The sequence below is a fragment of the Trachinotus anak genome, unplaced genomic scaffold (assembly GCF_046630095.1).
Source record: "Trachinotus anak isolate AG129_WGS33_773 ecotype Australia unplaced genomic scaffold, CSIRO_AGI_Tana_v1 ptg000034l, whole genome shotgun sequence".
NCBI classification, from domain to species: Eukaryota; Metazoa; Chordata; class Actinopteri; order Carangiformes; family Carangidae; genus Trachinotus; species Trachinotus anak.
The window spans coordinates 6,333,532-6,349,122 of record NW_027273885.1 but is presented as its reverse complement, the minus strand read 5'-3'; the positions used below and the strand labels follow the sequence as shown (position 1 = coordinate 6,349,122).

General features: G+C 40.9%; 1 protein-coding gene across 3 annotated transcripts in view; it reads left to right on the top strand.

Moving 5' to 3' along the window:
- The window catches only part of kirrel3b (kirre like nephrin family adhesion molecule 3b), a 158,193-nt gene that overhangs the window by 128,684 nt on the left and 13,918 nt on the right, over positions 1-15,591 (top strand). For all 3 annotated transcript variants that reach the window (XM_071471756.1, XM_071471755.1, XM_071471754.1), the window contains 5 exons: positions 139-244; positions 6,226-6,374; positions 6,552-6,679; positions 7,170-7,296; positions 14,121-14,221. In XM_071471756.1, the coding sequence (XP_071327857.1) occupies positions 139-244; positions 6,226-6,374; positions 6,552-6,679; positions 7,170-7,296; positions 14,121-14,221 (611 nt within the window). The remainder of the gene's footprint in view (positions 1-138; positions 245-6,225; positions 6,375-6,551; positions 6,680-7,169; positions 7,297-14,120; positions 14,222-15,591) is intronic.

Genomic DNA, 15,591 nt, shown 5'->3' with positions numbered 1-15,591 from the left:
CTTTCTGTCTGAGCCATATTCAGCCACAGAAAACATCAACAACGTAGTGTTTGTCTCAGGCTTACAGCTCACTACAGGATGTTTGAGGAAGCCGCCAGTTCTGTAAATGGTTGTTTCTGTGTCTCTATGTTTTTTTAGATCTCCCACTTGTCAATCTCTCAGTGGAGCCTCAGCCTGTTCTGGAGGGCAACCTCGTGAAATTCCACTGCTCTGCAAAGGCCAACCCTCCTGTCACACTCTACAGGTGAGAACTGTTTCTAGAATACACGCACAAGTCACGGACGCATAAAACACAAAAGATCCTATAACGTAGGACAGAAAGAAAAAGTTGGACAATTAACTTTAAATGAGGGCTCTCTTTGATCAATTGCTGGTGGGTAATAGATTTTCACATTAAGTCAACTTTAACACTTCATTACTGATAACATTAATCATTGCCAGACACTTTCTTATGATGCCATGACACCATTATATCTGCCCACGATTTGAAATGAAGAGACGGAAAACAGTGAAACACTGTCATGCCGAACAATTTAATGAAACTGCACCTCAGAGAAAATCATCTGGGGAAACCTTGTCATGTTCCAGTTGGTTGCAGCAAAGCTGTGCAGCGCTTTGTTGCATAGCTGTTTGCTTTGTGGTCATATCATCTCCCTTGAACATTAAATGTCCATCAGTGTGTTGGAGGAAAGCTGGAAATATGATGTGCGCGACATCTGATGAAGCTGTCAAGGATTACAGCTTTTTCTGAGATTGGGTTGTGTTTCATGGTATACAGTAGAAAGACAGGTTTCTCCCAGGGGTCTGCTGGTGTTTTTAAGGTGTGTGTGTGTGTGTGTGTGTGTGTGTGTGTGTGTGTGTGTGTGTGTGTGTGTGTGTGTGTGTGTGTGTGTGTGTGTGTGTGTGCGCGCGCGCAGTGTGTGGTGCAGTCAGGTTTTGTTTCAGTACATTATTTTATTTTCATGATTTTAATGATTCAAATGTTTCAGAAATGGGACTCCCTTTCACTCAGTGAAGATGTGGTCATGTCACTACACTTACTACACAGGATGGCACATGACCCACACTCTGAAGAAGCTTCAAATCTGCCTTAAGAGTAAAATTTAGTAAGTGTTTACAAAAGAGGCAAAGAACCCCTGAACATGAGGCAAAATATATTTTACTTGAAAGTCTTCCTCATAATGTAGTGTCTGGAGACATTATTGCCATTTCTAAACATCTGAAGGCTACAGATTAGAGAAATTATATATGCATAAAGTCCTCACTGTGCTGTAGAAGGTTTACACCAGGACCTTGAAGGTTCTTCAGGTTTTCCAGTGCTGTAAAAGCACCACCTCGACTTCCATTGAAAAGCACCTTTCATGATAATACAAGGGTGCAGCTAGAAAAACAGAGCCTTCCACTGGCTCACTGTGCAGCAGTCTTTCTTACTCAAGTACTTCTGTTGCTCCAAATTTCATAAAGCTGCTTTCCTCTCACCCATTTCCTGTATGTATTCAACCCTATTGATAGACACACTCTCAATTGCTGTTATTAGTAATTTTTCTTACTAAATCTGTAATTGTGATAAAATAACTATATTGTCAGTAATTATTTTTATAAAATTTTGCATGGCCTTCCGCAAGTGTAATACTGACATAATTTGTCAAGAGATGGTTTTTCTGTGTGGGAGGTTTTAAAAACCCAGCAAAAAAATAAATTGGATGAAATCGATAGCAAAGGGAATTGGCCGACTCCGAATCTTGTAATGGTACTGGGAAATAAAATGGATGTACAACACACTCACAGGTGGCAAAACAGAGATGTTGCCTTTTTGATGGATTCTGCCCTTTTGAAAAAGAAAAGGGGGAGGGAGGGCAGTGATATTGTGGAAAACAAGGTTTGTATTTGATTGTGTAGGTTCACAGCAGAGACAGGGCGTCTATTGCACCTGCAGAGGGATTTCACCTCCATTGTTATGAGACTGGATCAATGCTGGAATCAGGCTTCTCCCCAGGGTATCAAGAGCTAAGATGTAATGGCAGTTCAGTTGATTTTTTCCTTTAGTATGAAAACTACAGAGTGAGAAAAGGTTGGAGGCTGAAGCTAAAGGAGACTAAAACCACCAATTTCCCATCATTTATTTCTTCCTTTCTTTCTCTTTTCTCTCAGTGTCTCTCTGCTGTCTGGTTTTCTGTCATTCACACAATCCACTGTAGGATTGAATAATATCTAGACAGACTAATAACTTTTGAAACTTCAAGGTTATACTCTCTTAGTTCTCCAGTTTCATAGTCTCCCATTTAGAGTTATCTGCAATTTATAAAAGCGCGCCAGGACTCCCATGCGCCATTGGATTTCAGGGCATGGTAGACAGGGGATTTTTGGGCCCCATAATGCCTGCCTGAGAGGCTTCAACTGGGGAGAGCCCCCCACAAATTTCCCCTCTAGAGAGCAATATCACAGAGGAGAGCAGGAAGCTGGTCAAGCAGTGTGGGGCCATTATTCAGTGCTAATACACTCTGTCTACCCCAGATCAGATACGGCACAAGGACAGAGTAGCTCTTAGACGGATGGCCTCTTTTCCATCCCCAAGAGAGCCATCTATTCCCAATGTGCACTGAGCCTCTTTGCCATCCTCCAATTCAGTGGACACTTGAGACACTGGCCCAAGATAGTGGGGGAAGTAGTTGAAGGCATGCTGCTTCTGCTGCCTGCAAACCTTTGTGGTTGCCACACTGGTTCAATAAAGCTGACTTTAAATGTGAAAATAGAAATAAGATATATTGTTACAGATACCTGAAACTTTGCCAGAACACAGCTCAAGAGGGGAGTAAAGAGGGAAGGAAGTGGCCAGGGGATCAGAAAGGACTTGGTGTGAAGGTGGGGGCTGGAGGAGAAGATGAAAGTGGTGCTGAAAGTGTGAATGAAGTAAGAGTAATGGGCATGTGTTTCAGTCAGCACTCAGGGAATCAAAGCACTCGGAGAGGGAAAGACGAGTGGGTCGAAACATCTTCATTACTGTTTATAATGGTAGTGGGGCTAACTGGCATACATCACAACCACTCAACCTCCCTCTGATGAAGACACAGAGGGTTTTCTCTAATCCAAACAAGAACCCACCAGAGAGAAGAGAAAGAATAACAAACAAAGCAAATCAGGTCCCTCGTCTGCACATACAACCATGCACAGAGCGACAGCAAAACCCCCTCCTTTGCATGGCACTGCAGCAAACAACATCCCAATCCTCCCCACACATATACTCTCAGTGTTGTTGTTGCTACTGTTGAATTGTTTGTTTGCTTTTGACTGACACTACAATCGCCATACCTTCCTTCTTCACAAACCATGGAGGTGGCTAATTGATACATTTTGCTTGATGACACTCTGTTTTTGGCACAACTACTATTCCCAAACCACAGTCTTTCTGCCTAAATTAGCTGAAGCCAGACGTGCATGAAATGTGTGAAAAAAAAGACTCTTACTTTTTATTTACTTTTATTTTTATTTTTTAAGTGTAAATACCGAGTTGCAACACCTGAAGTGTAACGGGTTTGGTATTTCACAGTGTAATTGCACATTTGTAGATTAATGTGCACCATTGTTGCAAACATACAAATCAGCGCAAGTTGGAAATTACCCCAGAAAATTGAGACTAAAGTCTATGAGTCAATAATAACCCCAGAAAGTTTGGTATAACTCTGAAAAGTTAAGGAAAAAATGCTATGGATATCCAAGAAGTCAAACAAAGGTCACCTGCATACCCCTGAAAGGTTTTTTTGACTGACTTTTCAAATTTATTCCCAACTTTTATTTTTCTATCCAGTGTTTTCCAATAGGTATACATGCATTTACATATCTGTAGAGCTTAATTCCACTCAATAATTACTTGGCAGATCGAAAAAAAGCTCTGTAATTGATATCTGTGTCAGAACTAGTGCTTTCTATTGCTAAACCTGCATGTTTATTTTATATTCCACTGAGAATTCAGTAGTCATCACTTTCAGTATGCATGTTAGGGTGAGTGGAACCGCACTGAGCTGTGCTTAACCATGCTGATAATGACTGTAGGGCCTGATTTAGTGTGGGTCTTGATGCTGGTGGCACAGATACCTGTCTAATTTAATTGTTACTGTTTTATTGCCTTAATCACATTCTGCAAATAAAAAACTCTCCCCATCTTCCACGTCTCCTTCATCTTCTGCTTCCATTAACAGCAGACCTTTTTATCTATATAACAGTGTTAGCTTACACACCCTTGCACAAGCAAAAACACACACATTGTGTGCACATTGAGCGTGCAGGATTCACTTGCTTTGTCTGGGTCAAATCACTGAAGACAATACAGCAGTGTAAAGTGAGTCAGCTATTGAGTAAGCTTGCTTTGGCCCTTCTAACCTCCCAAAGGGAATGCAGGTGTTTGTGTTGCCCTGGGCCAGCTATGTTTAGACATCAGTCTTGGACAAGACCCAGCACACCAACAGAGCTCCCAGCGGACGACGGCATTCTGTCTCTGCTCCCTCTAACACTGTCAAGGGCTCCCAAACCTGGCAGCGGCAACCTCCACTCGGGAGCAGCCGGCTGCCCAAACATCTGTGCTTACCCCATCACAACTCCCACAGTACGAGCAAGAGAAGTGTGAGTGGAAATAAGTGATATATTGATATTCATGCAGTTGTCATAGTCTGCATCAACATCATTATTGTCATCCCCATCATTGTCTTGACAATGAAAAGCAATGAACCTTGAGGAAAGATTTTTTTTTTCAATGCTGTCTCCAAGAGCAAGGATTAACTTTGAAACTAATTCATATCATCATCATCTTCTTCAGTGTTTTCACCACTCTCATCCTCATCATTGTTATCATTGTTGTCATCATCCTAATCATCGCCATCATCATTGTCGTCATCATGATTACCCCAACAATCACCCGTGCAATTAATATCACCATCATCATCATTATCATCATCGTCATGTAAACAGTATCATCATCATTAACATAATGGTTTTCACATTTTTAATCTTGTAGCATCCACTTGACTTCCTGTTCCTTCCTGTTCCTGGTGCTGGCAGTTTGAGGTTAAAGAAATAGACCTTGTAGATATAATGTGTATACTACCGTATACTCTCTCACAGAGCTGTGCAAGGGAGAATGCATCTGTTTGTACTCTCACAGACACTATGCAAGTATAACTACTACTAAAAGGAGAGACAGGCCAAGAACAACCGTCTGCCCTAATTTAAATAATTTTGGAAACACAGGTGTTGTGAGACTCTCAGCTGTGTCCTTGTCACACAAGAACACAACTCTGAAAAGATCTGCTGCTGTAAAAAAAAAAAAAATCCCACGAAGCGCAATTAGAATTCTGCTTCACTTCACTTACTGATTGAATGAAGTAATCTGTTCTCATTTAAATGATAGCATTTCAGCCAAGCATGGGGCCAGCTTAGTCATGGAAAACAAATGAGTTCCCTATCCCGTGAAAACTGCTCTCAGTCCTGGCAGGAATATAAAACGGAGACAGGCACCGGTTCCGTTGTCATTGTTTTCATTTGCCACATCAGCATGCAGCCACATCTCTATTGTGGAGCGTGGAAGCGTTTAGATGCGTGATGCATTGTACATCCCAGAGCACCGTCTAAATTTTCCAAAGTGACCCGAGACATCCACAGATGCCTTCACTTCACTTTTATAAATGGGACTTGTCGGTTGAAACAGCAGAGAGCTATCCACACCACGCAGAGCGCGACGTCGCTCCCTGTGACATCATAAAAGTATCACCTAAACACTTGAGGAATGCCTGTGTCGCCATCACAGAAAGCTATCATTCACAAACACAAACAGATGTTCTTTATGTGATCCCGTGTCAATTTATTAACGTCAGCTGTTGTGTGTAATACAGTAGGTGTCAGCCAACGTCTTCAAAGGTGGAGGAGCGACCCATTTGTCATTCTGTGATTTGTTTTTCTTAGCTGGCACCCTGTGCTGCACTCTCTGCCTGGCGTAATGAGGAACGTGCTGTCTGCTACGAGTCGCCGGGGAGCTTGTCACAGCATGGAAGGCTGCCACAAAAATATGCTGAAGCCAGCACAGAAAACCTGCCCCAGAATGATGATTTATTCACACAAAAGAAAGCTATTGACTTAAGGAAGTGTGAAAACCTGTCGTAATGCCTTTTCCCCTTTTCCGTCATTTTTCCATTTCTTCCTCTCTCCCCATTCTCTGCCTTCTAATCTTCACACCAGGTGGGCCAAAGGAGGAAGTATAATCAAGGAAGTCTCTGGGGACACATATGAGGTTATTGTGGACCACTCCTTCTTTACGGAACCTGTCTCCTGCGAGGTTACCAACCCTCTGGGCAGCACCAACATCAGCCGCAATGTTGATGTTTACTGTGAGTGGCTCCTTAAGAAATACTGCATGCCTTTCAGTGATGCCAGCCATGTGATAATGCATGATTAATGACTTTTTAAAAAAATATTTTCACACCAAGCTCTAAAAGCTGGTGCTACAAAAGCTGATATTTAATTATGGGTGAATCATAGACAGTTCATGATGTTTATTTCAACAGTTGGCCCTCGCATGGCTGCAGAGCCTCAGTCCTTGCAGGTGGACCTTGGATCTGACGCTGTGTTCAACTGTGCTTGGACAGGAAATCCCTCTCTTACCATAGTGTGGATGAAGAGGGGATCTGGAGTGGTGAGTTTATTGATTTACAATCATAAACTGATAAAGCCTGTTCTTTCTTTCTGTGATTCCACCATCCCCACATCCTCCAGTATATGAAGAACTTTGGGTAGTTATCTTATGTCATAGCTGGGGTGTTTTGAAATGTCCATTAAACCCAAGGTTTTAAAGTCATTACAGTCCTAGCCTCTTGGCGACCTGCTCTCACATGAGATCTGTTGATTTGATCCACAAATTCAGACTCATTCCACCTTTCCTTTTGTCAACATCAAAGGCCAAAGCCAACCCATTTACTCCACTGAGCTCAGACCCTAAATTGGATTTTAATAATTGAGGAGAGGTGCCCTTTAAGGTATTAAATGGTCCATGTGCTGCATTGGTTCTTTCCCATAGCACTGCCTTGTTGCCATCTCAAATGCAAAGGTGCCTTTGCTGTCATTGCGTTTGATGATCTTTAACTTTTTTCTTTTCTTTTTTTTTTCTTTTTCTTTTTCCATCACAGGTTCTCAGCAACGAGAACCTCCTGACGCTGAAATCTGTGAGACAGGAGGATGCTGGGAAATATGTTTGCCGCGCTGTGGTCCCACGTGTAGGAGCGGGGGAGAAGGAGGTTTCCCTCACTGTCAATGGTAAGCTGTATTACTGACATGACTTTCATAAAAAATGGGCCCAAATGCACACCCACAAAGTTGTCAAATGCATACACACCCCAGTGTGAATCTTGAGGTCTGGGGTCAATCTTGGCAAGTAGAAAGCAATTTGTCACAGGAGTCACTTTTCCTCTTCTTCTGTGGTTTATAAATGCCTTTTTTTCTATAAAACTTCCAACAGAATGTGCTGCTTTATTTCTCCCCTGTAGTTTATAGCTGTTTCTTGGAGGCACAGTTAATTTTACCAGGCAGGTACAGTAACAAAACCTTTGCCATCTCACACACACACACACACACACACACACACACACACTCACACACACAGAGCACTGGGATGTGACATATGAAAATTAATTTCCTGACAAAGGTAATGTGATGAGAGTAGAGTTGTTTCATCAACAGTCATCACTGTGAAGTCTTCAAACATGAAAAGTGATAAATATGGACTTAGTCCTTTGAAGATATGGTCACACATTTCATAAACAGGTGAAATGTACTTAAATGCTAATTATATTCTGCATGAGTCACAGGGAAGCTGCCTTTTCTGAGCCACTGACTGACTAATGAATACCAGCCTTGGTGGGAGACCTGGCAACTCTCAAACAAATGACTTCATTATCAGTGCTTGATATTCAGGGAGCATGCTTTGGTGTGGCAGAGGTTCTTCATTGTGGGATATACATGTCTCTGATTTTCCCCAAGTCCATCTGAAAGAAACCTGGGCCACACACAAAAAAAAGGGGGTGGGGGGTGTTAAGATACTGACAAGAAGATGCAGAGTTAAAATGCTGACAGTGTCTCATTGTACATTTTGAAAGCTAACAAAAGAGTTTGCCTGTAAGCAACACTGATGCTGATTTGAGGATGGGGATACATCAAGTAGCGAACAGTGTGTGTAAAGATTTTCTTTTCAAAATCCAGACATTAGCTTTGCATATCAGAGAGAATGGGATACCAGTATTCCCTCCAGCACAAGATCTATGAACTGCAATGAGCGTCCTCCTTCTCAGCGAGGAATTCAATTGAAATCAAGGCAGAAGAGGCGTAAGGCAAAATCATGACTAATTCTATTGTTTCCCCTTCTGTTGATAGCAACCTATACTGGCATCCTTTCCACGGCCTCAATATGCAAACAGAATACATAATATCCAGTTTACCAGTTTATTTCAATGCATCTCTTTTCTGCTCATGTAACTATGGAGATTGTGTTGTGTTCAGAAATGATGTCATGAGTGAAAGAAGATGGATTGTTTTAATAAAGATTAGAACACTATACAACCCAGAGAACATTGGGAAACATACAACAAAGCTGAAATGGCCTGTTTATTTAGTCTCTGCAGACTTCATTCAAAGATCTGGATGACTTGTAGTCTTTTTATTTTATTTGTATTCTCCCTCCTCTTTTGTGTCTTGCACCTCCCTGCCTGAATTGGTGTTTGACATTCAAAAGCCTCCCTTCTTTTTACCCCTCTGAATAATTGAAATTCATCTTTTTTTTTCAAACCACATGAGGAATCCAGAGTCATTTCTAACTTGGTCCTTGAGGCGAATCAGAATGTCAAACTTGTGAAAGTGCAAACACTGCGGTTGAAGTGATGGCGCGAGAGGGGGGCGGGGGCTCTCTCCCGAGGTTAGTGGATGGTCCTATGCTCCCTTCTCAACTGCAGATGAATGTGAGCTCTTTACCTCTTATCAGCCCATAAGCCCAACATCACTGACAGTCAGCAGGACTCAATTGATTCTGACAATGAATAACTAGTATAACGGATGAGTGAGCTTCTCAGGGAGGACGACCATGATACAGTAACATCCAGGCTATGCTGGCATAGTTAGAGGATTCATGATGCGACGCTGTCTGCTGCGCATTTGAATTTTTCTTTGCTGTTTGTTTTCCCCGCAGGTGTCCCCCGATTCCTTAATGCTATCATTTAAATTACATGTGTTTATAATTTGTCACTCCTCTGTCTCTCTCCTCTCTGCCGTTGTGTGTCACTGGCTCCCACTGTGGCACGCCACATAGACATGAGGATTCCTGCGTTCCCCGGGGAAGAATGTAATTTAATTATAATCAAACAGCTAGCAGGGGAGGCAGTTTGTGTTCAAGTCACTAATGGATACATATTGCTTACTCAAGTCAAACATTTTCCAAGTGGATCGCTCCTCAGCATTTCACATGCGTCATATCCGTCAAGTGGCTACATGTATAAGGGGAGGGTGGGGGGAGTGGGGGGGCTGCTTTGTACGTCCATGCGTGTGATTATTTATATGGCATACAATATGTATGCATGGATTTTTCCACCGTCCGGCAGAAGTTGGAATTGAGAGAAGTTATCTGACATGCTTGAAAGGATTTAGCTTGTATATGCTAAATGACCATATATTCATGCAATACATATTAATATCCATGTGTGTGAGTACATGTGTGCAGCCATTTGTGTTTGTGAGTGTGTGTGTGTGTGTGTGTGTGTGTGTGTGTGTCTTTGGGCTAGGCCATATGTATAATAACTCACATACAGTCCTTGGGCAGCCTGGGGAGAGAAAGCCCATTGCCACAGTAAGGAGGAGGGAGGGCTGGAGAATCCCCCAACATCCCACAGAGCACTGGCATGTTACAGATCTTTTTTTCTACTGTTAAACAGCCTTTATGTACGAAGTTAATTAGCATTCCAGTCTTCTTTAAACTGGCAATGACACTGTATAAGAGAGAAAAGCACAAATTAATGAAGGAGAAAACTGCATTTAAGATGCAGCACATTTTATCTGACCAGCTAAATTTAAGCATAATAAGATACGACCTGCAAGACTTTCTGGGAGACTTTGAACTCACTTTTCCTTTTATTTGTACCTGCCACATGCAGTGCCTCAGCTCAGCCCAGACACTAATTTATAATGCGTAAGAAAATATCTTTAATATATTCCCTCACCATTTTTAAATAGCTAGATGTGCAGTGAGGTTTTCTGCCCGGATGCTTCATTCATTAGTTTGGCTTTACGGGCTTATATGACTGCTGGAGCACAACAGCTCTGAGATCAGCAGCTCCAAGGTGCCTTTTATGTGTCCAGGGAGGGCAAGATGGTCCAAAAATCTTCCTTGGTAGGATAAACAGGATGAATAAATAGCCAGCACATTAGCAGTCAGTTCCCACTGATAATAATCAGCGGATTGCATGGCAGCTTGGATCGTCTTCAGGTCAAATAACTAGAAACCAACATCACAGGTATCATTTTAACACAGACTAAACTTATTGTTGTAAAGATGGATTGAGCCAAAGCAGGCAGGCTAGAAGTGAAGATGTATTCAGAGTATTCAGGGTAGTAAAGTGCATGTTTCTACAGGAGTTAAACATAATTTCCACCTCGGATGCCCAATTAGGCATGAAGATAAAATTATTTGTGATTACACCTCCTCATCCACTTGGACCTGCTGCTGTTAATGTGATATAATGCAGCTGAAATAAAATAGCAGGAAGATTAAGCAGTAATGGATCTACCCCAGTTTTGCAATAACACATACTACATAAACAAGCTATGAAGATGACAACTTAACAACAGTAACAGTCTCATTAGCAAATTGTATCTGATTACTCACATTACGACTTCAAAATCTCCATGGAAGCATTACTCTTATGGAAATCATGTATCCAATATTTATTTGCATTATCATTTTTCCATTTAAATTGTCTGGACAACTATGTGGCCAAGTATTTACGTCTACATATACATCAAATACTGAAGCTTGTGTATTTAATCTAAGAAATGTGTTATCATATTAACACTAAGACTCTGGTTGGCAGCTTCAACATATAGACAGGATCTCTGCACCATGGATTTCTCCCAGAGGAGACTCTGGTCACCAGTGACTGTAAAAGACATTTTTCTTCTGTTTCAGTTGCCCTCTGGCTGTTTTTTACTCTCCTTTATCACACAAAGAAAACAGAGAAATCAAAAGAGCTGCGTTGAGGTAGCAAGGAAATGTCAAGCTTTTGTTCATGGCGGATGCCTCAGTTTAGAAAGGAAATGTAAGCCCTGGCCTTCTGACACCCACACAGATATCGTGTAATAAGAATACAACGTCCACTCCAGAGTTAACACCTCCTCAAATCAATGGGCGAAATATTGCACCCAACATTTTGATTACCTCCCCTGCTGCTGACATTGATGTTGTAGTGCCACCCACCTTCCATCTACTGATGTGTTTGCGCCCTGATCACATAGCGCAAGTAGTAAACATGTACTTATATGTGCATATACCCACACACACACACACACACACACACATACTTGTACTTGTATCTTTGGGAGGACACTCATTGACATAATGCATTCCCTAGCCCCTTACCCTAACCTTAACCATCACAACTGAGTGCCTAACCCTTACCCTAACCCTGGTCCTCGTGTGCCTGTGCCCCTGTGCTGCGTTTTTTACTTAACCTAACCTAAACCTAATTCTAACCATAACTCTAAAACCAAGTCTTAACCTTCAAAATGTGATTTGAAGGTGTCTCAAAATGTTCTCACTTTCCCAAAATGTCCTCACTCTGTTAGTAAAATACTTTTTTTGGTCCTTACTGTCAAGCAAGTACAAGTACACACACACACACACACACACACACACACACACACACACACACACACATACACACACACACACACACTTTCAACCGAGGCTGAACCAGTGAGATAAAACTATTTAATTATTTTACTCATTTGCAGCTCTGATACATAGAATAGATCCTGCCCAGCCACTACCACTGGCCTTTTACAGCCTTCAAGCTATTGATCTTGTTGTATGTTGACATTTGGAGCTCATATAGACTACATACTAACATTTCACCTCCTAATCACAAGTTAATGCATGCACATCACACATGAAAATCTCCTCATATTAGCCATAGCACATACATGTTGTACTAATACATGTTGGCAAACTAGTGAAAGACGGGAAACAGCTTTCAGGACATTTTTCCTAAATTGTCTGCAGCGTTCATTCTGCAGCAGTAGCAGCCTTCCAGCATCCTCCAGTAGCATACCAAGACACCATCTGGCAAAGTCTCATTAAAATTCTAATTCATTTTAATAAGAGACAGGTAATAAACTGCAATTATGTATCGTCAGAGAGAGCGGGAGTTTGAGGGAAGTTGGCGGGGAAGCGAGTTGTCTCACTAATCAAGAAGCTGCCTCACTTGCCACCCCCTCAAACCCACATTCTTAACCTTAACCATCACAAGAGATGTGCTTAATGTTTGATTTCAACATTTTAAAGGCCGTTTTACCAAGTGCAAAAAAATAAAAAATAAATAAAAATAACGGATAAGATGGAGTCCTTTCCTGGTGTTAGCATCTCTGTTGAAACCTAGCTTTTAAAATTACGGGTTGATGAGAGCAGAGCATGAAGAGATTCTCTCAGTGTGTGCTTGTGTGTTTTAAATCAAATTATATCCACAATTTGTCTGGATGGCTCAAAAGAAAATTTGCCCCCAGAATAACAAAATAATTCAGAATGCAGCGAGCCTATAATGTGAACAAACTCAAGGCTGCATTTTTTTTTTTTTTTGTTTTCATTTTAGACATGAACAGTTATATCGGAAACAGCCAATAAGGAGCAGAGAAAAATGTTACAGTTGAAGTTACAAGCAGACAACATGAGCTGTATATCATAAAATACATATGAGAAGGTCAGAAAAAAATGAAACAGGAAAGTAAATTGCTTGTGTTTAAATCATCATCAATACTACCAGCTGCCTTCACCAGTCTCTGTAAATAAAATTAAACTATCAAATGAGTGTCAACCATTTTTCATGCTTTGCTTTTCTGTCATTTTACTTACAGTGAGCTCTTCAGGACCAAAGGGAAGATACACTTAAAAGACAGAACTGGGTCATGTGTGACATCTTGTCTTCATATTAGCGCTGTCACCTGGCGTGAGCAGCCTCCAGACCAGATGGCAAGCAAACCAGTCATTTAGACTGAGCTGCCCTTGTCAGACAAGATCTTGTAGCCTGACCAAGGTTTAACACATGCTGGCTCCAAGTCCAGACCTGCAGCTCCTGTTAATTGAACCTGTCCTGATCACAGAGTTTGTAATTTTAATAAAGTCAGTACATCTCATCAAACTTGTCTTTGAAGAAACCTGAATGATACAGAACATCCTTTAGAGATTATATTAGAGGTGCATTTATAGTACACTTACAATATGAACAATAAATAAGACTGAATATAACATGTAATAAAACATACTCATGTTCTGTCTTTTTGGTTGTGTATTTATAGGGAGCTGGGGCTTAATGTTTAGTTACTTTCTGATTGGTTCTTGGGTCAAATCTGCGGCAAGCAAATTGATTGAGGTGAAACACTGCAACAAGTGTGTTATCTCACTGCAATGGCATTTTTCTCTTTCCATCTGTCTCGTCCTGATTACACTCCAAAGAACTGATGTAGCACTCTCCAGCAGCATTTATCTCAGTGGGAGAAATCAAACCAGCCATAAATCAACTATTCTTGATCCAAAATGAGGCCTGGGCCCCCACTTATGCCCTTCATTCAGTCCTGGCATGTCCTTGGCTCGATTGTACCGAGGGATGAGGAATTTTCACACTGTATCGCTGTACAATTTTCCCCAGGAGTCTCAAATTACTGAACACTTCAGGTGTTACTGCTTGGAACAGAGGAGCAATTCCAACATAATGTACCACAAGAACTTGATTGAGCAGAATTGTCATATAACCTGAAACTGAAAATGACTTTAATTATTCATGTTTCAATTTCTATGGTTCATCTTGAAACTTTTTTATGCTTTTTTTCAGGGCCACCTACTATATCCAGCACACAGACTCAGCAAGCTTTACACGGAGAAAAAGGACAAATCAAATGTTTCATTCGAAGCACTCCTCCTCCAGACCGCATTGTAAGTACATCTGGACTATTTCCTTTATTCTGATCTCATCTCCGTCTCACCTTTGCTTGTTTGCATTGCAAGAACACACGTGAAACTTCAATCATAAATTGGTATTTTATGGCTCAATGGCACCTAAACAGTAAAAATTTGATAATATAATGGCGGCTCTTTTCCTATCTGCCTCCGGAATATAATGCTTGACTGAACCCTATTGATCTGTTAACTACACATAGACAGAATGCGCAAATAAAAGCCTGAAGAATTTGGTACCATTAGCTCCATCATTTGTTTTCATATGAAAAGGTAAGCACGAAACTACAGTTTGAACCCTCAATTTCTCATTTAATCCACACTTATGCTCTGTTAGCACTGATCCCATTAAGATTTATGGACCTTATATAAACAACCTACCCTCTGAGCTCACTTTGCACTTATTATAAATGTGTGTGTATGCTGGTGCGTGCGTGTTTGTGTATGAATGCAGTTAATTGCCATACTTTGTCATCTGATGTGTCTTTTTATTATATTGACGTCCAGCATTATCTAGCAACATAATTAGTATCAGGTTTATTTGAGAGGGGTGCCTGTGGTGGATGGGCTGCTTGGTCTTTATAGGTGTTTATTCGGGATTCCAAACTTGAGAGTTGTGAAACCGTTCGTCCATGTTACCATAACACAGTATTTCCATATTTCAAGTCAAGTTAGTTGAATTTATGTAGATTTGTAATCACAAAACCGAGGACTTAACAGCATACGTTGTCTACCCTCAGACCTTAAAAATTACTTACGACATAAAAACTTTCCATATTAACATGAAAACACTTGAATCAAGGCAAAATTTCTGGCACTGTCCCACCCCATTTCCACCTCTCAATTTAGGCTTGGCCATCACTGCAAGCTTGACGTTGAATGTGTTGTTTATCCTCTGAGTACCATGTCGCCTTTCCTACTGTGTCTCCAGTATAATAACATTCCTTGTTTTGTATCTAAAAATCAGCAAAAATAAAAGATATAATTTTCACAATAGTCACGCAGAATGAATGCAGTCTACAACTAAGATGCCTCCAAGCACCAACTAAATAGCACGTATTAAATTACCCTAGCACTGCATAAATAAAATCCAGTATATGTAAATATCTATTGTTTTCCTACTTTTCTCACACCACATCACTGTAACGCAACTGTCATCACAACTTCACATGAGTCAATCATGTTTCACACCCATCACTTTCTTCCTCCTAATATGCCAGGTTTTGGACATTCTGTTATTACTGTTGTTGCTATTATTTAAAAAAAATACATTCATTGAAGCTATTCTGTTTTTAGTTTCTGTCTATCAAAGAGACACAGAGGATTCATTCATTTGAAATAGATTTTTG